At 42.7% G+C, this 24,897-nt stretch overlaps 1 protein-coding gene across 2 annotated transcripts in view; it reads right to left on the reverse strand.

The window, feature by feature from the left end:
• Positions 1–24,897, reverse strand: part of SERAC1 (serine active site containing 1) — a 139,444-nt gene that overhangs the window by 105,068 nt on the left and 9,479 nt on the right. For both annotated transcript variants that reach the window (XM_033937027.1, XM_033937029.1), the window contains exons 2-5: positions 23,216–23,410; positions 23,039–23,136; positions 16,605–16,641; positions 9,073–9,206 (exon numbers count right to left, since the gene is read on the reverse strand). In XM_033937027.1, coding sequence (XP_033792918.1) covers positions 9,073–9,206; positions 16,605–16,641; positions 23,039–23,129 — 262 coding nt within the window. In that variant the 5' untranslated portion in view covers positions 23,130–23,136; positions 23,216–23,410. The remainder of the gene's footprint in view (positions 1–9,072; positions 9,207–16,604; positions 16,642–23,038; positions 23,137–23,215; positions 23,411–24,897) is intronic.

Below are 24,897 nucleotides of genomic sequence, written 5' to 3' on the forward strand. Positions count from 1 at the left end.
TTCCTCCCTCCCTTGTGTACCAAGTTCATGCCCCCTCCCTTCCATCTATGTCCCAAGTTCGTGCCCCCCTACCTACATTCCAGCCTTTGAACCAAAATCATGCCCCTCCGATGTCCCAATGCACTCCATCTCCCCCCTTTCTCCCAGATCATGTCCCCTCTCTCTCTCTACTTGCTCAATCCAAGGTTGCAATCGCTTCCTTCAGGGCCATCCAGCTGGGCTGCTCCTTCCTACCTTGTGAAATCCTGAAAACGTGGCAAGAAACGTAAAAGAAAGCATACAATCGACAAGAATGGACACAGTGGAGACGATCAACAAACTGGAATCACTATGGGTTAAAATAACGGGTAGGAAAATAACGCATGAAATAAAGATGGGACTATACTATCGTCCACCCGGGCAAACCGGAGATAGCGATAAAGAAATGGATGCCGAGATGAAGCGAGAATGCAAAAGCGGTTACACAATTGTTATGGGAGACTTCAACTACCCTGGGATAGACTGGAGTCTTAGAAGCTCAAGATGCGCTAGGGAGACAGAATTCCTGGAGGCTATACAAGATTGCTTCATGGAGCAGCTTGTTAGAGAACCGACGAGAGGAAATGCCACTCTGGATCTAATCCTAAATGGACTAAGGGGACCTGCAAAGGAAGTGGAATTAGTGGGTCCGTTGGGAAACAGCGATCATAACATGATCAAGTTCAAGGCTGAAGTAGGAATACCGAACGGAAAGAGAACCATAGCGACAACATTCAACTTCAGGAAAGGAAACTATGAAGCAATGAGGGAAATGGTAAGGAAGAAACTTAGGAACACTTCCAAAAAATGGCAAACGGTAGAACATGCCTGGTCTTTTTTCAAGGACACGGTGAGCGAGGCGCAAAATCTGCACATCCCCAGATTCAGAAAGGGGTGCAAAAAGAGTCGAACAAAAGACCCGATATGGATGACTAAAATAGTGAAGGAAGCGATAGGCAATAAGAAAAATTCATTCAGGAAATGGAAAAAGGACAAAACTGAAGGGAACCAGAAGGAGCACAGGAAGTATCAAAAAGAATGTCACCGTGTGGTTCGAAAAGCCAAAAGAGAGTATGAAGAGAGGCTAGCCAGGGAGGCACGAAATTTCAAACCATTCTTCAGATATGTTAAAGGGAAACAGCCAGCTAGGGAGGAGGTAGGACCGCTGGACGAAGGAGACAGGAAGGGAACGGTGAAGGAGGAGAAAGAAGTCGCAGAAAGACTCAACATGTTCTTCTCGTCTGTATTTACAAACGAAGACACAACCAACATACCGGAACCTGAGCAAAACTTCAATGGAAATCAAGCAGAAAAATTAACATCCATGGAAGTGAGCCTTGATGATGTACACAGGCAGATAGAAAAACTTAAAACTGACAAATCCCCGGGTCCGGACGGAATCCATCCAAGGGTTCTGAAGGAATTAAAGGAAGAGATAGCGGAACTACTGCAGCAAATTTGCAACCTATCCTTGAAAACAGGCGTGATCCCAGAGGATTGGAAGATAGCCAACGTCACGCCCATCTTTAAAAAGGGATCAAGAGGTGACCCGGGAAACTACAGACCAGTGAGTCTGACCTCGGTTCCGGGGAAAATGGCGGAAGCACTGATTAAAGAACACATCGATGAACATTTGGAAAGAAACGAACTTCTGATAACAAGCCAACATGGTTTCTGCAGGGGGAGATCATGCCTAACGAACTTATTGCACTTCTTCGAAGGAATTAACAAACGGATGGACAGAGGAGACCTCATAGACATCATATACCTTGATTTCCAAAAAGCCTTTGACAAGGTGCCTCACGAGCGTCTACTCCGGAAACTGAAGAACCATGGAGTGGACGGAGACGTACATAGATGGATCAGAAACTGGTTGGCGGGTAGGAAACAGAGGGTAGGGGTAAAGGGCCACTACTCGGACTGGATGAGGGTCACGAGTGGTGTTCCGCAGGGCTCGGCACTCGGGCCGCTGCTATTTAATATATTTATAAATGATCTAGAAACAGGCACGAAGTGTGAGATAATAAAATTTGCGGACGATACAAAACTATTTAGTGGAGCTGGGACTAAAGAGGAATGTGAAGAATTGCAAAGGGACTTGAACAAACTGGGGGAATGGGCGGCGAGATGGCAGATGAAGTTCAACGTTGAGAAATGTAAAGTATTGCATGTGGGAAGCGGAAACCCGAGGTACAACTATACAATGGGAGGGATATTATTGAATGAGAGTAGCCAAGAAAGGGACTTGGGGGTAATGGTGGACATGACAATGAAGCCGACGGCACAGTGCGCAGCGGCCGCTAAGAAAGCAAATAGAATGCTAGGCATAATCAAGAAGGGTATTACAACAAGGACGGTAGAAGTTATCCTGCCATTGTATCAGGCGATGGTGCGCCCGCATCTGGAATACTGCGTCCAATATTGGTCGCCGTACCTTAAGAAGGATATGATGTTACTCGAGAGGGTTCAGAGGAGAGCGACACGTTTGATAAAAGGGATGGAAAACCTCTCAAACGCTGAGAGATTGGAGAAACTGGGTCTCTTTTCCCTGGAGAAGAGGAGACTTAGAGGGGATATGATAGAGACTTATAAGATCATGAAGGGCATAGAGAGAGTAGAGAAGGGCAGATTCTTCAAACTTTCAGAAAATAAAAAAACAAGAGGACATTCGGAAAAGTTGAAAGGGGACAGATTCAAAACTAATGCTAGGAAGTTCTTCTTTACCCAACGTGTGGTGGATACCTGGAATGCACTTCCAGAGGACGTTATAGGGCAGAGTACAGTACTTGGGTTTAAGAAAGGATTGGACAATTTCCTGCTGGAAAAGGGGATAGAAGGGTATAGATAGAGGTTTACTGCACAGGTCCTGGACCTGTTGGGCCGCCGCGTGAGCGGACTGCTGGGCATGATGGACCTCAGGTCTGACCCAGCGGAGGCATTGCTTATGTTCTTATGTGGCTAACTCACAAGCCTTCTCTCCGACATCAGCTGATGTTGGAGAGAAGGCTTCCGGGTCAGCCACGTGAAATGGTTGCCCGCATCCCTGCAACAAGTGCCGCTGAAGGCAGGAAGGAGCAGCAGCCCACCTGGAAGGAGGTAATTGAGATCCCCCGCTGACCCGGAATGCTTCCCTCTGACATCAGCTCTTACATCGTAGGGAAGCCTTCTGGTTCAGCTTCAGAGGAGTGAGGCAGGCAGGAAGGAGGGCATGGGATCCCCAGCGGCTTCAGTGGAAGCCAGCAGACAGAAAAGAGGGGCGGAACCCCCACGGTGTGTACCCCCAACAAGTGGCTCACATAAGTAACGTGTGTTGAGAACCTCTGCTCTAATCCTCCAGTGCCACAAAGTTCTGGTTTTCAGGATTTCACAATAGATATTCAGGATCTGTATTATTATACATCTACATCAAAAAGTTTTTTTTTTTTTTTTTTTTTTTAAATTTTTATTTATAAAATTTTCATTCTTACAATAAATAAATAGCATAATATTTAGTTTATAATAATTATAGTTGTATGTACAATATCATATCATATATATTGAATCCCTTTCCCCTGTTATTTGTTTTTTCATTTTTCCTCATATTAATTTCTATATTTCCCTCCCTAACCCTATATTATTATTATCAATGTGTTAAGATATCTGATCTTTAGAATATTTTGTCAATGGATCCCATATTTTCTTAAAATTTTTTATATTTCCTTGTTGTAATGCCAATATTTTCTCCATTTTGTATATGTGACACACCGAGTTCCACCAGAATGTATAATTTAGCTTGGTATAATCCTTCCAATTTTGTGTGATTTGCTGCATGGCAACTCCTGTCAATATTAAAAGCAATTTGTTATTGTTTGCTGATATTGGACTTTGTGTTCTCATTGCAGTACCAAATAATATGGTATCATATGAGAGACCAATATGATTTTCTAGTAATATGTTAATTTGGGGCCAAATTAAATTCCAATAGGCTTTTATGCAAGGACAAAAAAAAATTAAATGATCTAATGTCCCTACTTCTATTTTACAATGCCAGCATCTATTAGATCTAGTATTATCTATTTTTTGCAAGCGCGTCGGGGTCCATAACACTCTATGTAATAAAAATATCCATGTTTGACTCATAGATGCTGACTTTGTTAATCTTAATCTCCAGGACCAGAATCTTGGCCATTGAGATGCAGAAATTGTCTGTCCAATCTCAATGCTCCAAATATCCCTAAGTCCAGTTTTCTTTTTTTTATTTAGAAATCCATATATTAATTTATACCATTTTGCGGCTTGGTGTCCCAAGAAATCCGCCTGGAAACATAAAACTTGCAAACTATATTGGGTATTAAGATCTTTCCATTCAGGGAACCCTACCTGAATGGCTTGCTTCAATTGCATCCATTTAAAATATTGTGTTTTATTTAGTCCAAATTTATTTTGCAATTGTGAAAAACTAAGCAAGGAACCTTCTGATATGACATCATTCAATGTTCTTATTCCTGCATTTATCCATTGTTTCCAGACGATTTTAAATCCGCCAATTCTGATCCTGGAGTTTACCCATATTGATTGATTTAGAGATTTAGCTATTGGTTCTGGTGATAGGTTACTTATGTATCTCAATGTTTTCCAAGTATCTAAAAAGATTCTGTTATCTTTATATCTCCTAGGCATTGTTATGGTAATTAGATGTTCTGGATATAAAGGGAACAGGAGCTGCCATTCTAAATACAGCCAATCTGGTACATTTTCCATGAGATCTGGGAGGATCCAATACATACCCTGTCTTAAAATATAGGCTTGATGATACCTATAAAAATTTGGAAAATTTACCCCCCCTTCCACAATTGGTCTTTGTAATGATACTAAAGCGATTCTTGGTCTTTTCCCAAACCAAACAAATTTTGTAAGAATATTGTTAAGTTTTTTATAAAATGACCCCTGAAAAAATATTGGTATCATACTCATTTGATAACAAACCACAGGCAATACCATCATTTTAATTGTTTGAATTCTTCCCCACCAAGAAAGATGTAATGGATTCCATTGCTCACACATTTCTGTTATTTTTTTCAATAAAAGTTTTTCATTCTCTTTGACTGTGTCTTCTATTGTATTTTTGATCATAATTCCTAAGTATTTTATTCCATCTTCTTTCCAAATAAATGAATATGGGTCAAATAGTCCTTTCGTACAATGAACATTAATTGGGAGGACTTCAGATTTGCTCCAATTAATTTTATATCCAGAAAAAGTGCCGAATTTCTCTAATAAATTAAGTATACATGGAATAGTAGTATCCGGTTCTCTTAAATATAATAAAATATCATCTGCATATGCAGAAAGTTTAAATTCCCAGTTGGAAAACGTGATTCCCTTTATCTCCTTAGTCTTATTTATTGCAATTAATAAAGGTTCTAAGACAATATCAAAAAGTAATGGAGACAAAGGGCATCCTTGTCTAACTCCCCTATGCAAATTAAATCTAGTTGATAAATTATTATTAATATATAATCTTGCACCAGGAGAGCTATACAATGTCTGGATCATTTTAATAAAACCGGAGCCTATACCAAACCATTGTAAAGCTTGATACATAAAATTCCATTCCACTCTATCAAAAGCTTTTTCTGCATCTAAAGATATTAGAAAAGCTGGATCATTTATATTTTTTGCTAAATTTAATGAGTGGAATGCTAGTCTAGTATTATTTGATGAATGTCTTTTAGCAATAAATCCTGTTTGATGTACATCTATAATGAAAGGAAGAGCTTTTGCCAATCTAAGTGCTAATACTTTAGCCATTAATTTATTATCCACATTTAATAACGAAATAGGCCTGTAATTTGAAACCAGAGTAGGATCTTTGTTTGGTTTTGGTAAGACTATAATTATCGATTCTGCCATAGTACCTGAAATATTTTCATTCTTTATTTGATATTGATATAAATTTAACAGATGTGGTAAAATGATATTTTGAAATGATTTATAAAATTCAACAGTATACCCATCTCCACCTGGAGTGGATCCAACTCTAAGAAACTTCAATGCTGTTTCTATTTCTTTTAAAGATATAGGATCTTCTAAACTTCCTTTTATATGATCCGGAATATTAGGTCCAAGAAAGGAATTTAAGAATGTTAATCCTTCTTGTTCTTTATTTTTATAAGAATTAGAAGTGTATAATTCTTTATAAAAATCAAGAAATTGTGTTATAATATCTTTTGTGCTGGTATGTGTGTTACCTTGTATATCTTTTATTGCAATAATCTTAGATTTTCTTTTCTTTGCTTTAAGAAAATTTGCTAATAATTTTCCCGCTTTATTTGAATTGCCATAATATTGTACTTGTTTATTGAAAATGTCTTTTCTCACATATTGAGAAGAAATCTCATTATATTTAACTTTTACTTTTAACAACTCTTGTAATGTATTGTTTTCCCATTTTTTAATTAATTTATTTTCTAATAATTTAATTTGTTTTTCCATATCTTCATATTGTTTTTTAAGTTGTTTTTTAATAAAAGCTGAATAAGAAATAATATTTCCTCTCATTGTTGCTTTAAAAGCATCCCATAAAATTTCTATATTAATGTCATCTGAAGAATTAAGTTGAAAGAATTCTTGCATTTTTACTTTAAGATCTTCTAAGAATTTCGAATCTGCTAATAAATCATTATTAAATCTCCATATTGAATTAAATTGATCAATATTATAATTCTTAAGGTTAATCCACACACCAGCATGATCTGAAATTATAATGGGATCTATAACTGCTTTTGATACACGCTGCGCTATGTTATTAGTTACAAAAATATAATCAATTCTTGAGAAAGATTTATGGACCTGAGAACAAAAAGAATATTCCCGATCATTAAAATGAAGGATACGCCATATATCTATTAAATTACAAGATTGTATTAAATTATCTAATCCTAAAGATTTTATGATTTTACTTGGTTTCTTGTCCACAATTGGATCCATTACAGCATTGAAATCTCCAGCTACTACTAAGTTAGAAGTAGCCAGTGGTAGTAATATCTGTTGAATTTGATTAAAAAACTCCATTTGGTTCGAATTAGGAGCATAAAGATTAAATAAATCCAGGGTTGTATTTCCCAGATCCATTTTAATATGTATCCATCTTCCTGAAGAGTCAGAATTTATTAATTTAAAATCAGCTTTGCATTTCTTATTTATTATTATCGCTACCCCTGCTTTCTTCCCTATTGCCGGTGAATAAAAACATTTTGATATCCATCCTTCTGTTAGCTTCCTAGATTCAGTGTCCGAAAGGTGTGTCTCTTGTAGGAAATAAATATCTGCGTTTTGCTTATGGAGAAAACCTAATAATTTTTTTCTTTTTATAGGATGATTTAAGCCATTGACATTAATTGAAAAAATTTTAATATCCATTTACTTTTGTAATTAAAATTTGACATGAAATCATATGATTATTATTTTCAGATATCCACACATTGTAATAATATATTTTCCCCATTCTCTTTCTTCCCCTCTTCCCTCCCTCCCCTCCCTTCCCCCCCAATATTATCTGTGTATGCTTGGCAACACGCATCTTAGGTCAGGTATCAAAACACTCCACAAAAGTCCATTTCCTGTTAAGATTCAGATACAAGTCACAAATATATCATATATTACTAAATAACATTAACAATCCATATAATATTTAAACATTTTGCCTTTTTTTTTTTTTTTTTTTTCCCCAATGTTAAATTTAATCTTTTCAAATATTATTTTCTGTATCATTTTCATATTTTATAACTATTAGTATATCTTATTAATTCAAATAATATGAAAAATATTGTAAATTTTTTTAAAAAAAAAAAATTCATATATATCACCTTTATATTTTCTAATTCTATTTCTTTATAATATTTTTAAGTAATATATAAGTTTATGAATATATTCTAGATCCTTATAATTCTTTTAAACTTATATATTATATAATGAGATGTTTCATTTCTTTGGAAAATAAACAATGTTTCACATATGTGTGCTACTTGTACTATATGATTTTTTTTTTTTCCCGTTCCAGAGCTTCCTTCCTTCATTATACAGAGTCATACCTCATTCATATAACATACTTCCTAGTTTCATTTTTAAGATATATCAAAGTTAAAGTTGTGTCATTCCATTATCTTATTCATCCAAGTAAATATTATTTTTTCTTCCTTTTTCTTTGTTGGCACTCTATGTGCTCTTTCAATCTCTATGGGATATTTAGTTTGTAGAGGAAGTAGTTTTGGTAATAAGTTTTCTATAAAGGTCACCGGATTCCCTTTTCTGCTCCTTCCGGTAAACCTATCAGACGAACATTGCTTCTTCTCTCACGATTCGAGTAATCCTCCAGTTCTTTAGTAAGTGTTTCAATTTTCTTTTTTTCAGTTTTTGTGTTTAAAATTTCTTCTTCAACAGTTATCATTCTTTCTTCTAAATCGTTAGATTTTAATTCGATTAGATCCATCTTTTTATTTAATGTTGAAACATCATCTGTTAATTCTGTAACTTTTTTTGTGAGAATTGAAAGCATTTGTTTGATTTCTTTAAGTTCTTTCATTACTTCTGGATCTGCGGTTTTGGATCCTGTCTCTTGTTCGGGCTTTGCTCTCTTGCTGCTTCCAGAGACTGCGAAGTCGTTTTTATTTTGCTTTCCTGACGCCATCGAGTTTATTTTTATCATAAATTTAATCTTAATTCTTCAAATTTTTGCGACTTTTTTATTCTTTCAAGGACTTTTTATATGGAGCTCTTCTGCTAACCGACCTCCTTCATGCGTGTCCAAGCCACCTACATCAAAAAAAAAAAAACTACATCAAAAAGTTAATTTGCATAGTCTGGCTGTTCTGAAAAGCAGATCCGACTGTGGTTTGTAAAAGATTGGAATTTAGCATCACTGTCCGGTATTGTGTTCTTATAACTGCTGCTGATCTGGAAAGCTGTTCCTGGGAAATGCCTCCACCTGGTGCAGTGAAGCATAATGCTAACCACTTTGCCTCACTTCACCTCTGGACCCTGTTTACCTATATTTCTTCTGAGATGTTAACTTACCCAAATGCTCATTCTCTGCAGAAACTGCATGCGCATATATATAGGACTTCAGTTTTTCTTGTTGCACTGCTCGCTTATCAAGGACCAATGATTTCTTTAGGCTCAAAACTTCATATGTAATAAACACACAGCCACTAGAATAGGAACCATATAATTAGTGCATAACTAGCTCTTGCTTTAAAATGCTGTAAACCAAATGTTCATTCTGATTTCATTTTGACAGAGAAATGCCTATTTACTGTAGTACTCATTTATTAAGTCTCTCCCACTATTATAAACCTTAGGAAATTATGCTTTAGAGTGCTGATCTTTATTAGAAGACGCATACTCAGTATAAAATAGGAATACAGCACCAACAGCTGAGGTTAAGGACTCAAGGAAAGCAATGTTAAAAATGACATGAATCCTAACATTCTATTTGCTTTCTTAGTTGTCACTATACACTGAGCTGAGGGTTTCAACATATCATCAATGACAATGCCTAGATCCTTTTTTGCTGGGCGGTGACTTCTAATGTGGAACCTTGCATCATGTAGCTATAGTTTGGGTTCCTTTAACCCACTTGCATCACCTTGCACTTGCTCACATTAAATGTCATCTTCCATTTTGATGCCCAGTCTCCCAAGATCCTCTTGCAATTTTTCAATTGAGAGGTTGCAAAAGCATGAATGATCAGACAAATTTGATACATCTCTAAACTGGGTCTAAATGCATGAACAATCTTTAAGATAAAACATACACTGTTTAGTCCTTGCTGATACTTGAGCACAAAATGCTAACTGATCATACTTAAGATGGCAATAGTATATTAAGTGGGATAAATACTCCTGCAATAGGAGGAACAGATTGATGAAATTAGAGGCTTTCTTGAGAGCCAGATTAATTCAAATTTCAGAGAATTTAATGATTTAAGCTAGTCATCAATCACATTCAAACAAACGTTTAACCTAGTTGATGCTTGCACATGTGTTAAACAAGAAAAGGGAGTGTAAACTTGCCTTGCAAAGATACCCAGAACAAAAATAAGGCAAGTGCGATGTCCAATACCAACCAAGGTAACTTTATTGTATAAAAATAATAATATGCAGTCCCATCATGGATCCAAGCTTTGGCAGCCAAAGCTGCCTTCCTTAGGGGTCAAATTAAATGGCTGATTACGAAGACCAAAGGAATAATGATTGACAAGCAATTGTCAATTAATTTCTGTCCCAAGAGCACTTTGAAAAGTTGTACTATATGCATGAACACCAGAAAAGACCAGTGTACTCTGTTCGGAACAAGGTTGGTGCAGACTGCAAAAACTTAAAAAGAAAAATATGCGCAAAGAAACAAACATATACAAACTGTGAAACTAAATAAACCCAGTTAGGTGCTTATTGCTTTGTTACTGGGGTTGTTTAGTTTCACTGTTTGCTACGGCTACAACTCAAAAACTGTGAGCAGAATTAGAAAAGGTCCCGAGAAGGACGATGAAAATGATAAAAGGTTTGGGATGACTTCCCTATGAGGAAAGGCTAAAACAGCTAGGGCTCTTCAGCTTGGAGAAGACACGGCTTGGGGTGATATGATAGAGGTGTATAAAATAGCGAGTGGAGTGGAAAGCACAGTTACTTACCGTAACAGGTGTTATCCAGGGACAGCAGGCTATTCTCACAAGTGGGTGACGTGATCCAACGGAGCCCCGATGCGGACGCCTCACAAGAAGACTTGCTTAAAGAAACTCGAAGTTTCGAGTTGCCCTTACCACGCATACGCGAGTGCCTTCCCGCCCGCCATCGGGCGCGTCTCCTCAGTTCAGATAGCTAGCAGAGAAGCCAACCTAGGGGAGGAGGGTGGGATGTGAGAATAGCTGCCTGCTGTCCCTGGATAACACCTGTTACGGTAAGTAACTGTGCTTTATCCCAGGACAAGCAAGCAGCCTATTCTCACATGTGGGTGACCTCCAAGCTAACCAGGATGGGATGGTGGGAGTATTGGCATCTTAGGAGCACAAATTTTGTAATACTCTCTGGCCAAAATGGCCATCCTGTCTGGAGAAAACATCCAGACAATAATGAGAGGTGAAAGTATGAACCGAGGACCAGGTGGCAGCTTTGCAAATGTCCTCAATAGGAGTGGATCTGAGGAAAGCTACTGAAGCCACCATGGCTCTGACTTTGTGGGCTGTGACTTGACTCTGTAGATGCAGTCCAGCCTGGGCATAGCAGAAAAAGATACAAGCAGACATCCAGTTGGAGATGGTTCGCTTAGAAATCAGATGTCCCAACTTGTTTGGATCGAAGGAGACAAAAAGTTGAGGAGCAGTTCTGTGTGGTTTGGTGCATTTCAAATAGAAAGCCAAAGCACGCTTACAGTCCAGAGTACGAAGAGCTGATTCTCCAGGATGAGAATGAGGCTTTGGAAAAAACACTGGAAGTACAATGGATTGGTTGAGATGAAACTCCGAGACTACTTTAGGAAGGAATTTCGGATGAGTGCGAAGAATCACCTTGTCATGGTGGAACACAGTAAAAGGTGGATCCGCAACCAATGCTTGAAGCTCACTGACCCGTCGAGCAGAAGTGAGGCCAATGAGAAACACCACTTTCCAAGTGAGATACTTCAGATGAGCCTTGTCCATTGGTTCAAAACGTGGTTGAGTAAGAACAACATTGAAGTCCCAAACCACTGGAGGCGGTTTGAGAGGAGGGTTGACATTGAAAAGTCCTTTCATGAATCTGGAAACCACAGGATGAGCAGAGAGAGGTTTCCCTTCAAGAAGTTGATGGAAAGCAGCAATTGCACTAAGATGGACTCGTATCGAGGTAGACTTGAGACCAGAATGAGAAAGGTGCAACAGATAGTCCAAAACTGAGGATAAGAAGGAACGTTGAGGCTCTTTATGATGAGAAAAACACCAAGTAGAAAATCTAGTCCATTTTTGGTGATAGCATTGTCTAGTAGTAGGCTTCTGTGAAGCTTCCAAAACATCCCTCACAGATTGAGAAAACCACAGAGGAGCTATGTTGAGAGGAACCAAGCTGTCAGGTGTAGAGACTGTAGGTTGGGATGAAGGAGAGAACCCTGATGCTGTGTAAGCAGCGAGGGAAAAACTGGTAGAAGGTATGGCTCCCTGCTGCTGAGTTGAAGTAGAAGGGAGTACAAGGGTTGTCTGGGCCACCGAGGAGCAACCAGAATCATAGTGGCATGGTCGGACTTCAGCTTGACCAGCGTCTTTTGAATGAGAGGAAACGGAGGAAACGCATATAGAAAGAGATTCTTACAGTCCAGAAGAAAAGCATCCGCCTCGAGGCGATGAGGAGTGTAGATCCTGGAGCAAAACTGAGGCAGCTTGAAGTTGTGGGGGGCTTCAAAGATATCTATCTGAGGCGTGCCCCAGAGAGAGAAGATGTGCTGAAGGGGCGTGGAATGAAGAGTCCATTCGTGAGGCTGCAGAAGACGACTCAAGTTATTTGCTAAGGCATTGTCTGCCCCCTGAATGTAGACAGCTTTGAGGAAGGTGTTGTGGCGGACTGCCCAATCCCAAACTTTCAGAGCTTCCTGACAGAGGGAGGCAGATCCCGTCCCTCCTTGTTTGTTGACATAATACATAGCGACTTGATTGTCCGTGCGAATGAGGACTACACGGTCGTGAAGCAGATGCTGAAAAACATTGAGAGCGTTGAAAATCGCCCTGAGCTCCAGGAGATTGATGTGATACTGACGATCCATACTGGTCCAATAGCCTTGAGTACGGAGACCATCTAGATGAGCCCCCCAAGCGTAAGTTGAAGAATCGGTCGTGAGAACTTTCTGATGGGGGGGGGGGGGCGTGTGAAAAAGTATAGATTGGAAGAGAGCATCCACCAATGAAGAGACTGTGTCAGAGCAGGAGTGACCTGGATGTGTCGAGTCAGAGGGTCGGAAACCTGCGTCCATTGAGATGCCAGGGTCCACTGAGGAATTCTGAGGTGAAGTCTGACAAAAGGAGTCACATGTACTGTGGAAGCCATGTGACCCAGAAGAACCATCATGTGTCTCGCTGAGATGGACGGGCGAGAGGAGACTGAATGACAAAGAAGGAGAAGAGCTTCCAGAAGTTGTTGAGGAAGGAACGCTCTGAGTTGGACTGTATCCAGAACAGCTCCGATGAACAGAAGAGTCTGAGAAGGCTGGAGATGGGACTTCGGAAAGTTGATTTCGAATCCCAGACTCTGCAGGAACCAAATAGTCCGCTGGGTCCCTAGGACAACTCCCTGGGACGTGGAATTCTTGATGAGCCAGTCGTCCAGGTAGAGAAACACCTGAAGATCATGGTTCCTGAGCGCTGCGGCCACCACAACCAGACACTTGGTGAAGACTCTGGGTGACGAGGCCAGGCCGAAAGGGAGCACTCTGTATTGATAATGTAGATCCCCACCCGAAATCTGAGGTACTGACGAGAGGCCCGATGGATGGGAATGTGAGTGTAGGCCTCCTTGAGATCCAGAGAGCATAACCAGTCGTTCTGCTCGAGGAGGGGGATACAGAGATGCCAGGGTCAACGTGCAAAATTCTTCTCTGACCAGAAATTTGTTGAGCACCCTGAAATCCAAAATGGGCCGCAGATCGCCCGTCTTCTTCGGAACAAGGAAGTACTGGGGGTAAAACCCCTTGTTCTGCTGAGCCAAAGGAACTGGCTCGATGGCACGGAGCTGAAGCAAAGCTTGAGCTTCCTGAAGAAGAAGGGCGGTCTGGGTAGAATTGGAAGGATACTCTCTTGGCGGATGTTCCGAAGGAACTTGATGAAACTGAAGAGAGTATCCCTCCCGGACGATGGAAAGGATCCAGAGGTCGGTGGTAACAGTCGTCCATCGATGGTAAAAATGATGGAGACGACATTCGATAGGGGGAAAAACGGGAAATGGCAGAACGACGAAGGTTATACTCTTTTCCAAACAGTCAAAAAGGCTGAGGAGCCTTAGGTGGTTGAGGCTTCTGCTGCTTCTGTGGATTTTGCCTCTTGACAGGCTGACAAATGGCAGGAGCCTGTTTAGGTGGAAAAAGCCGTTGGTAAATCAGAGGCGGGCGTGTAGGTCGAGGAGGGGCCGGCTTCGGCTTCGGCCGAAGAATGGAAGCAAAGGACTTCTCGTGGTCCGAAAGCTTCTTGGTGGCCGCCTCAATGGACTCATCAAAGAGGTCATTGCCAGCACAAGGGACATTAGCCAGCCGGTCCTGCAGATTAGGATCCATATCGATGGTACGGAGCCACGCCAGACACCGCATGGCCACCGAGCAAGCAGTAACTCGAGCAGACAGCTCAAAAGCATCATAGGAGGACTGAAGAAGCTGCAGCCGGAGTTGGGACAAGGATGCAAGGTCTTCTTGATATTCAAATTGTGCTCGAGAATCCAGATAAGGCATGAACTTTTGAAGGATGGATAGAAAGAATTCAAAGTAGGTGATGAAATGAAAATTGTAGTTGAGGACCCTGGAGGTCATCATAGAGTTTTGGTAGATACGACGACCAAACCTGTCCATTGTTTTCCCTTCCCTTCCCGGAAGAACAGTGGCATACACCTTAGAAGGGTGAGAATGCTTCAAAGAAGATTCAACCAAAAGGGATTGGTGAGACAATTGAGCATGGTCAAATCCCTTATGATGTACAGTCCTGAATCTGGAATCCAATTTGCCTAGAACAGCTGGAATGGACTAGGGAGTTTCCAGACAGCGGCAAAGGTTTGATCCAGAAGTTTGTGAAGAGGACGCTTGAGGGATTCAGCAGGAGGTTGAGGGAGATGCATGGTCTCTAGATACTCCTTGGAAAACTTGGAGCCAGTGTCAATTTGAATATCCAAATCAGCTGCCATTTGGCGTAGAAAAGATGAGAAAGACAGCTGATCTGCCAAAGCCTGGCCTCGAGAAGGACTCGAGGACGTCGAAGCAGCATGCTCCAATGAAGAAGGTGATCTGGATGGAGAAAGAGAACCCACCGGGTCTTTGAGATCCGGAAGCGGGAGGTTCGAAGCAGTTGGTGGAGAATATTGAAGAAAAAGCTGCTTCCGATGAGGCGAGGCATGCCTGGATGAATGCTTCGAAGAATGCCTCGATCGATGATGTGAGCTGTGCCTGGAAGCAGGCCTCGACAATCGAGGAAAGCGTGTCCCCGCCGAAGCCCCCAGAGAATGGATAGGGCTGGAGACTGTGGAACAAAGCAGAGGCTGTTGAGTGGAAGATCCTTGAGGCACTTGCAAAGACTCTGCTCCTTGCGATGCATGCCGAGTTGCCAGACCAGACACTCGCAGAGACTCTGCTCCCTGTAGAGAGTGTGCATATGACTGAGTCACAGGAGGCGGCTCGACCTCGCGGGAGACCTCCGCAGGCACAGGCTGGATTTGTGAGAGAAGCTTCGGCCCCATGGTAGTAAAGAGCTGAATGAAATGGAACGAAGCCGGCAAGGATGGATCCGCGTCTCCAACGGGACCACCTGCACGGGCTTCGTGCTCCCTCGAGGCAGTGTGAGAGTGCTTGGACTTAGAAGCCTTGGGCACTTTAAGCACTACCGGGGGAATGGGCTGCTGTGCTACCTGACCTGAAGAGACAGAGGAAGGCACCGCAGCAGGCGTCGAAGACATAGCCGGTACAAACGAGGCAGGTTTGATGAGGCTCGGAGCAGAAAGTGGGGAAGCCTGGAGCGCATCGGATGATGTCGAAGGCGAAGCACCCCTCGAGGACGAAAGCTCCATCGAAGACTCCATACCGAAGAGCTGCTCCCACAAGATGCAACGATGCTTGAAAGCACGAGGCTTAAGTGTTGAGCAAGGCCGGCACGATTTCGGGAGATGTTGAGGCCCGAGACACCGAAGACAGCGTCGATGAGGGTCCATTAGGGAAATTGTGCGCTGGCACTTGGAACACTTTTTAAAACCGGTTGCAGGCTGGGACATAGGCCGAAAAAGCTCCGCCGCAAGATCGAAGCCACGGGGCTGCGGCCACTTGGCCTGCCCGGTCGAACGAATGGAAGAAATTTTTTTTTTTTGAAAAAAGAGAAAATAAAGAAGAAAACCGGCGATTCTGAGAAAAATAAACCCAAAACCGCAGAGAAAGAAGGCACAAGTGAAAAACACTTCACGCAGAGAGTCGAAGATGGACTTCTTGGATCCGTGGAAAAGTAAGAACTGAGGAGACGCGCCTGATGTCAGGTGGTAAGGCACTCGCGCATGCGGTGCGGGTGACTCGAAACTTCGAGTTTCTTCAAGCAAGTCTGCTTGTGAGGTGTCCGCATCGGGGCTCCGTTGGATCACGTCACCCAATTCGAGTTTCTTCAAGCAAGTCTGCTTGTGAGGCGTCCGCATCGGGGCTCCGTTGGATCACGTCACCCACTTGTGAGAATACCTGCTTGCTTGTCCTGGGATAAAAGGTAGATGTTTTCACAGTGAATATGTATTAAGAAAATTGCATAAAAATCTCTCTTGAATATTCTTTGTAGATATCCTGAAAACCTGACTAGCTAGGGGTGCTAACCTGACATTGTACCAGATCAGATGATTTTATTGCACACTGGCAGAACTTACCCAAGGAAAAGGGGTCCAGTAATCTTTGCAATTTTTCCTGCAAATAAGAAATCCAAATAAAAACCCAATGTTCTCAAATGTACACAAGTATAATTTTAGTCTACACAAAAAATAAGAGCAAAGCTCTGTTGTACTTGTAGGAATTTTTTTAACAGGGAAAGTATACATAGAGTTTATACCTAGGTGAGCTATGTTGAAAATTGCCCCCAAAGGGGGCAATTTGTAACAAGGTGTCTATGTAAAATGTACAATGTATTTTATGCTCCCTCCCTTTTTTTTAAAGGAAAAAGTGGTGCAACATTTTGAAAGAACATCCAACTCAGAATTTTATTTATTTTCCTTGAGTTACTCATGAAACAAAAAATATCAACACAAATGTGTTTTCTAACTGAGGAATAAATTAGGACACCCCCACATATCCTCCCACTTAAAGTGGCTCAAATCACACAGGTGTATCATATCAGGTGCACATGATTAGATCATTACTCAGTATTTTGAAGGAGGTTTGCCCTACTTAAACCTCAGACATTTAGTTTGGTGTGCTCATGACTGCTGTGGTGAGAGTGAACACCATGGTGAGATCAAAAGAGCTGTCTGAGGCCTTCAGAAAGAAGATTGTAGCAGCTTATAAGTCTGGTAAGGGATTTTAAAAGATCTCAAAAGAAGGAGAAATTAGGTTCTTACCTGCTAATTTTCTTTCTGTTAGCTTGTATAGTTCCTTACGGATGGGTATTATACCTCACTGCTACCAGAAGGTGGAGACTGAGATCAAACTTGTATATCGGTATAGCATGCCCCTCTTGCTACTCCAGTTTGCCGAATAGCCAAGCAGAACCTAGGAAATTTCTTAACTGAAAAACAGTAAATGACACTCCAAACAGGAGTGTAAGAAAACAACAAACATCTTTAAACAACTGTTGGAATATGTGTATAACTGAATCCTGGAGATAAAACATCCCCACAGCTCACCAGCTAAGCTAGCTGAGCCATCACCGCTGTTCTTAATTCTCCCTGGCCCTAGAAAAATACTAGGACCTGCAAAAAAACAAAAAAAACAAAATCTGCACACGAGCAAAAACCCGCAATCACCACACAAAGACAGATAGGGTGGGGGACTATGCCAGTCTACAAGCTAACAGAAAGAAAATTAGTAGTTAAGAACCTAATTTCTCCTTCTGTATCACTTGGTAGACCGGTATAGTTCCTTACGGATGGGACATACCAAAGCAGTACCCATCAAGGGTGGGACCCCCAAAGGGCCAACACCAGAACACATTCACTGAATACTGTGTTCCAACACGCTTGAACAGCTACAAGGTAGTATCTGACAAAGGAATGCAGCAAAGACCAGACTGCAGCCTTACAGCTATCCACTGGAGGCACTAGAGAAAACTGAGCCCAAGAAGCTGCCTGACCCCTAGTGGAATAAGCCCAGAGAAATTCTGGAACAGGCTTCATCTTCAGAAGATAAGAAGAAGCAATACTCTCCTTGATCCAGCGCACAATAATAGCCTCAGAAATGCCATCACCCTTACAAGGACTCGCCAGAAGGACAAAGAGATGATCTGATTACCTGATCTCCTGGGTCCACTGCACATAAGAGCGAAGGACCTGACTAACATCCACCTTGCACAGCTGTCGTTGCTCAGAAGAGCCCTCCCCACTACCCAACACCAGGAGGACTACAGATTGATTGACATGAAAGAGAAACCACCTTTGGCAGAAAAGAAGGATCAGGCCTCAGGACAACCCACTCCCTAGAAAACTCCAAGAAGGGAGTCCTTCAAGAGAAAGCCTGCAGCTCAGAAACACGGCTAGCGGAAGTAATGGCCACTAAGAAGACCACTTTAAGAGTAAGGTTCTGCAAAAAGCAGTCACTCAACGGTTCAAAAGGAGGGTGCACTAGCACTGAAAGAACTAGATTCAGATCCCAAGATGGAACAGAGGGTCGTATGGGAGGCTTGAGCAATTTGGCCGCCTGCAAGAAGCGAATCACATAAGAACATAAGAATTGACAACGCTGGGTCAGACCAGTGGTCCATCGTGCCCAGCAGTCCGCTCACGTGGCGGCCCTCTGATCAAAGATCAGTGCCATAACTGAGACTAGCCCTACCTGAGCACGTTCCGGTTCAGCAGGAACTTGTCTAACTTTGTCTTGAATCCCTGGAGGATGTTTTCCCCTATGACAAACTCCGGAAGAGCGTTCCAGTTTTCTACCACTCTCTGGGTGAAGAACTTCCTTACATTCGTACGGAATATATCCCCTTTCAATTTTAGAGAGTGCCCTCTTGTTCTCCCTACCTTGGAAAGGGTGAACAACCTGTCTTTATCTACCAAGTCTATTCCCTTCAGTACCTTGAATGTTTCGATCATGTCCCCTCTCAATCTCCTTTGTTCGAGGGAGAAAAGGCCCAGTTTCTCTAATCTTTCACTGTACGGCAACTCCTCCAGTCCCTTAACCATCTTAGTCGCTCTTCTCTGGACCCTTTCGAGTAATACCGTGTCCTTCTGCATGTACGGCGACCAGTGCTGGATGCAGTACTCCAGGTGAGGGTGAACCATGGCATGGTACAGTGGCATGATAACCTTCTCCGATCTGTTCGTGATCCCCTTCTTTATCATTCCTAGCATTCTGTTTGCCCTTTTTGCCGCCACCGCACATTGAGTGGACGACTTCATTGATGTGTCGATAATAACTCTCAAGTCTCTTTCCTGGGAAGTCTCTCCAAGTACCGTCCCGAACAACCTGTATTCATGCATGAGATTTTTGTTACATCAGGAATGGCAGTCAAACGCTGACCTTTCAACAACCCACGAAAGGTTGACAAGGCTGCAAGCTGAACCCAGAAAGAAGGCCAAGCCAGTCCCTTATCCAGGCCATCCTGAAAGAACATTAAGATGACCACTCCACACGCATCACACCACTCTTCAAACAGATGCCAAACCCTCACATAAGCCCGAAAGGTGGAAAGCTTCCGGGACCCCAAGAGAGTTGAAATCACTTTATCTGAATATCCCTTCTTACCTAGGCAACCCTTTCAAGAGTCAAGCTGAAAGACAAAATGAACCCGTATCGAATATTGGAAAGGAACTCTGAGTTAGAAGGTTGTCCAAGAGAGGCAGAGGATCCACCACCAGATGCCTCACCAGATCCATGTACCACGGTCATCGAGACCAATCTGGAGCCATCAGAACCATGAGGCCCAGATGGCGAATTATGCATAGAAGAACTCTGCCCACTAATGGCCAAAGAGGGAAAACATACCACAGCCCCTCCATTGGCCATGGTTGAACCAGAGCATCCAGGCCCTCGGCCTGACCGTTTCTGAGATAACTAAAGAAGCGGGTATTTTGGCATTGACACTTGTGGCTATCAGGTCCATCAGGGACTGACCCGAAGACTGCACTAGCAATGAAAAAGCCACCGGGCTGAGACATCACTCTCCAGGATCTAGCACGTGACGACTTAGGAAGTCTGCTTGAACATTCTCCACACTGGCCATGTGGGATGCTGATATTTCTGGAAGATGCGAGTCCGCCTAGACAATGAGCAGAGTCACTTCTTGTGCCACCAAATTGCTCCTGGTGCCCCCCTGATGATTGAATTGGCATTGTCCGACAGAACCCTGACTGACTTGTCCATCAGAAAGGACTGGAAGGCTAGCAACGCCAGATGAATGGCTCTGGTCTCCAAGCCATTGATCGACCAAGAAGTCTCCTCCATGGACCAGGTGCCCTGAGTTGAGTGACCTAGACACCGAGCTCCCCAATCAAGAAGACCGGCATCTGTAAGCAGCATCGTCCACCGCAGCTGGTCCAGGCTCACCTCTAGTACAAGATGGGGGGTCTGGAGCCACCAACGAAGACTGCCCCGAGATAAGCCCGGAAGCAGAACAGGGTAATCCAAACTGTGCCTTTGAGGCGACCACCTCCGAAGAAGAGCATACTGAAAAGAACACATGTGGGCCCGCCATCACCTCACTACATCGAGGGAGGCCGCCATCAACCCCAAGACTTAGAGGAAATCCTGCACTCGCGAACACCAGGACGCCATAAGCAGGTGAATCTGAGATTGTAAGTTGCTTACCCGAGCCTCCGGAAGGAAGACCTTCCCCAAGGAGGTGTCAAACAGAGTCTCTAAATATTCCAGATGCTAAGATGGATACAACCGGCTCTTGACAAGGGTGAATACTCATCCCAGCGACTGCAGAAACTTCACCACCCGAGCCGTGACACAAGTGCTCTCCTGGAACAACTTGGCTCAAATCAACCAGTTGAACAAGTAGGGACGAACAAGAATGCCCTCGCGACAACCCCAGCACCTTGGTGAATGTCTGCGGAGCCGTGGCCAGACCAAAGGGAAGTGCACAAAACTGATAATGTTGTCCCAAGATTGCAAAGTGCAGGAAGTGATGATGGGAGGCCCGAATGGGAAAAAGCAAGTAGGCCACGGTCAGATCTAGAGAGGTCAGAAAACTCCCCCGGCTGAACTGCCAGAATCACAGATCGCAGAGTTTCCCAGAGGAAGGAAGGAAGGCATGGAAAGAGCCCTGTTGACCCCCTGCACATCCAGGATGGGTCGAACGGTCCCTTCTTTCTTTGGCACCACAAAGTAAATCAAGTACCAACCTGTGCCCCATTCCCATGAGGGAACTGGAACCACCGTGTAAAGATCTAACAATCGTTGAAGGGTCTGGCAAAAAGCTTGCTACTTCCACGCCACCTGCAGAGAGAAACTAGAAAACAGTCTGGCAAGGACCGGGCAAACTCCAGAGCATTGCCGTCCCAAATCACTTCCAGAACCCACTGATCGGACATGATGTCTGCCCACTTTGGATAAAATTCTTGCAGCTGTGTGACCACCAGAACCAAAATAGGCGCTGGCATGGAGTAATGGGGCAGGACGGGCAGCAGGGGACCCGGCGGGGGTCACGCCCATGAGCAGCACCACCTCGAGCCAGCGGCATAGGCCTATCCTCAGGCAAATGAGGCACTGAGGAATCAGTGAAGAGTCTGAATCAACCTGTCCAGGTCCACACCGAACAAGAAAGATCCTTTAAAAGGAAACTTTGTCAACCTAGCCTTGGACATTGAATCCGCCGACCAAGCGCAAAACTACAAGGTACAGCGTGCCACCACTCCAAAGGCCAAAGACTTGGCAGAAGCCATATATGGCATCCAAGAGATAAGAAGCACGCCCGAGCCACTAGCCCGCCACACATTGCTGCCTGAACCGACAGAGCTGTCACATCAAAACCCTGTTTAAGGAGATACTGCTCCTTAAACAGGAGTCCCTGGAGAGAGGTGTAGGGAGAGATAAGAGAGAACAGATATTGAGGAACTGCAGAACGAATAAGTTAGTAAAAGGAGTTTGAACTATATATGGAAATTAGATAGGTTGTTTCCTCTTGCTCATAACTGCTCCCCAGCTCTGTTTCCCCCAACATCCTTTCTCAGTTCTCTTTCCATTCCTCTATTTGCCCTTCTCTCCTGTCGTTCCACTACCAGCATCTGTTTCCTGCCTCTTTCTATTCACTAGCACCTACTTTCTATCTTCTTTCCCATAGCTCCAAATCATGTATGCTATGAAAAGCTGTCTTCTCTTTCCACTGTTCTATTTCATCCCATGGGGTTTGCAGTTACTCACATGCACTAAAACTCTGTGGTCAGCACGTCCCATCGATGACCATGTGGTTTTCAATGCATGTAGCTGCAGCACTATGGGAGAAAATACAGAAGCAGAATCAGCAGCAGAGGAATGGTGGAGCACAGCCAGCCATGTTTGTTAGCATCAATAAGTTTTTTTTTCAGCTGGCAGGCTTTGAGGATTGCTGCCAGCTACCAAACTCATTCTGGGTCAATGGAGTGGCTTATGCTCCTCCAAACTTCCCTGTGGTTATTGCTCTTGGCATGAAAGTGCTCAGAGACAGATGAGAGTGGGGGCACTAACTGTTCCTCATATTTTTAAAGAGAAAGGATTACTGAGGGATTCTGCAACATTGATTCATGAGCCCACAAGTGGTTGATCTTAAAGAGGGGAGAGGAGGGTACGTTTCAACATCAGGATGTCAGGGATAAGAGGCGGAATACTCAGGACTAGACAGCACATTTTTGTTATAGACTGAGCAATCAGAGGTAGGAAGGGAAGGTTGCAAATGTATTCAAAAGCAGCAGTGTCGAGCATCTGAAGCAAACCTGCTCAACAAGACCCAAACTATTAATGATTTCTTTTGTCAATTTCCTTATAACAATTCACAGCAAGGAAAATATTGTTTTCTTATGTTGCTTGTGCCAGGCTACACACAACCAAAACAAGAAAAGGCACTGTTTACTGCATCCTGAGATTCTGCAAGAGAACAAAAAGGACCTTTTGTTCTGAAATCCTGGGGAACAATGCCTACTCTAATTCTGACTTGTAGAGTGGTGATACTTACTGAGATTCTTCCACTGTAGGCCACTTTTTGTAGATGGATCAGCTGTTGCTATTCTTCTAGAGCAGACTAGACAATAAAGTGCCAGTGACATATTGCATCTGTAGAAGAAGCAATCAAATTAAAACTATAATATTATGGCTGGGCTCCCTTACAATAGGTACTTGTAAAAGTCACTACCTCAGACTTTGGCCTCATGAAGCGGATGGGGGCTTTCATGTAAAGTACACCTAAGATATTCACTCTCACATCAAACCTTCTCCCTCTCAGGTGATATTCCCTAGTTTCAGCCACTCGCAGATGTTCAGATGTCCTTGTAGAGTAGCAGGTCCTTGCTCTTGATTAGCTCTGTTGATATGGCATACTGGGGATCCACTGCAGGCAAAAAGAGTATGGAAACATGAGCATATTTACTTAAGAAACAACACCCCCACACACACACACACACAGTGGTTCCTTTGGGCAACACGTATGTCCTAAATCCTTAAGAATGTAAACCAGATATTGAATATGAAGAAGCCCAGTAGCAGGACCTGATTTGAACTTCTATATCAGATTTTCCACTCCTCAGGCTAGTCAGTGCTGGAGATGCTAAGAAGGCTATATACACAGGTCCTAGAGAGGGAGGAGGTGTTATTAACTCATAAGGATGACATGTGGGGTTAGATTTAGGGACTGTAATTGCTCTGCCTCGGAGGAAACCCTATGGCTGCAATAACTGGACTCAAGTAAGAAAGGGTGCAAGACAGTACAGGCTCCAATTGAGTTGGAAGTCTTAAGAAGTAAGAAACTGCCAGGGCAAGAACAAAATAAAATACCTTTTACTTCACAAAAGAGCTCATCCATTCTCAATCCCCAGAGTACATCAACCCCCACAAGACATTCTCCTGTTCAAAAATATATCGACACATAGGAGCCAACTTTTTTTAATTATTGGGGGTGCTCAAGCCTGCACACATTACCATGTCTCTAAAAAGGAAAACAAAGCTACGCTGCCCAGGCCATGTTTAGATGTAGAGCAAAACAGGTGGTGCACATATTGGAAGGATCGTGGCTAAAAGACGAGCTAGTGAAGCACTGAATGTCCCACAGGTCTCTTCCTCCCCAAACCCAACTCATACCCTTCAATTTACTCCATCTGATGAGTTTTTTTTCCTCCTTCCCACCCACATTCCTTAAATATACCAGTCATAACCCTTCCAGTTGATCCTGGTCTAACCATGCCACCCACACTCAGGCAGGATGATTATGTTCCTTTTCCACAAAAATAAAACAATGTTCCTTTCTCCATTTTTCTTTTCAGTTTGTGACTTGACTCTAGGTCCTCTCCCTTATAAAACTTTTTCAGATCACAGCATCACATATAGCCAAAATTTCTTCTGCTATCTCATGTCTCTTCAGTAATATAATTTATTTGTCCTGATGACCATAGGGCTGGAGGAGAATGGCAAAATAAAAGCTATACCCCACCTAGCAAGCACAGAAATCTTTACTTTTGTGTTCATAGTTTGTCTTATAACATCTGTCTCTGCTTATTTTTGGTCTTGTCTTTTATGAATTCTTTCCAGTCTTCTCAGTTCTTTCATTTCTCGTTACTCCATATGTTTGTCTCTCCATAGCCTGTCTCTCTGCTTTCTCATCTCATTTTCTTAAGAACAGAATAGCCTTACTGGGTCAGACCAATGGTCCATCTAGCCCAGTTTCCAACCGCAGCCAATTCAGGTCACAAGTACCTGGCAGAAACCCAAATAGTAACAACAAATAGAATATATCCATTCAAAAGCTTTTCTACATGGTAGAACCCCATGATAAAAGTCAGAGAACATACTTTTTCTTGGGAACTATGGAGAAATAGAGGTATA

The sequence above is a fragment of the Geotrypetes seraphini genome, chromosome 3 (assembly GCF_902459505.1).
Source record: "Geotrypetes seraphini chromosome 3, aGeoSer1.1, whole genome shotgun sequence".
In the NCBI taxonomy this organism is placed as follows: domain Eukaryota; kingdom Metazoa; phylum Chordata; class Amphibia; order Gymnophiona; family Dermophiidae; genus Geotrypetes; species Geotrypetes seraphini.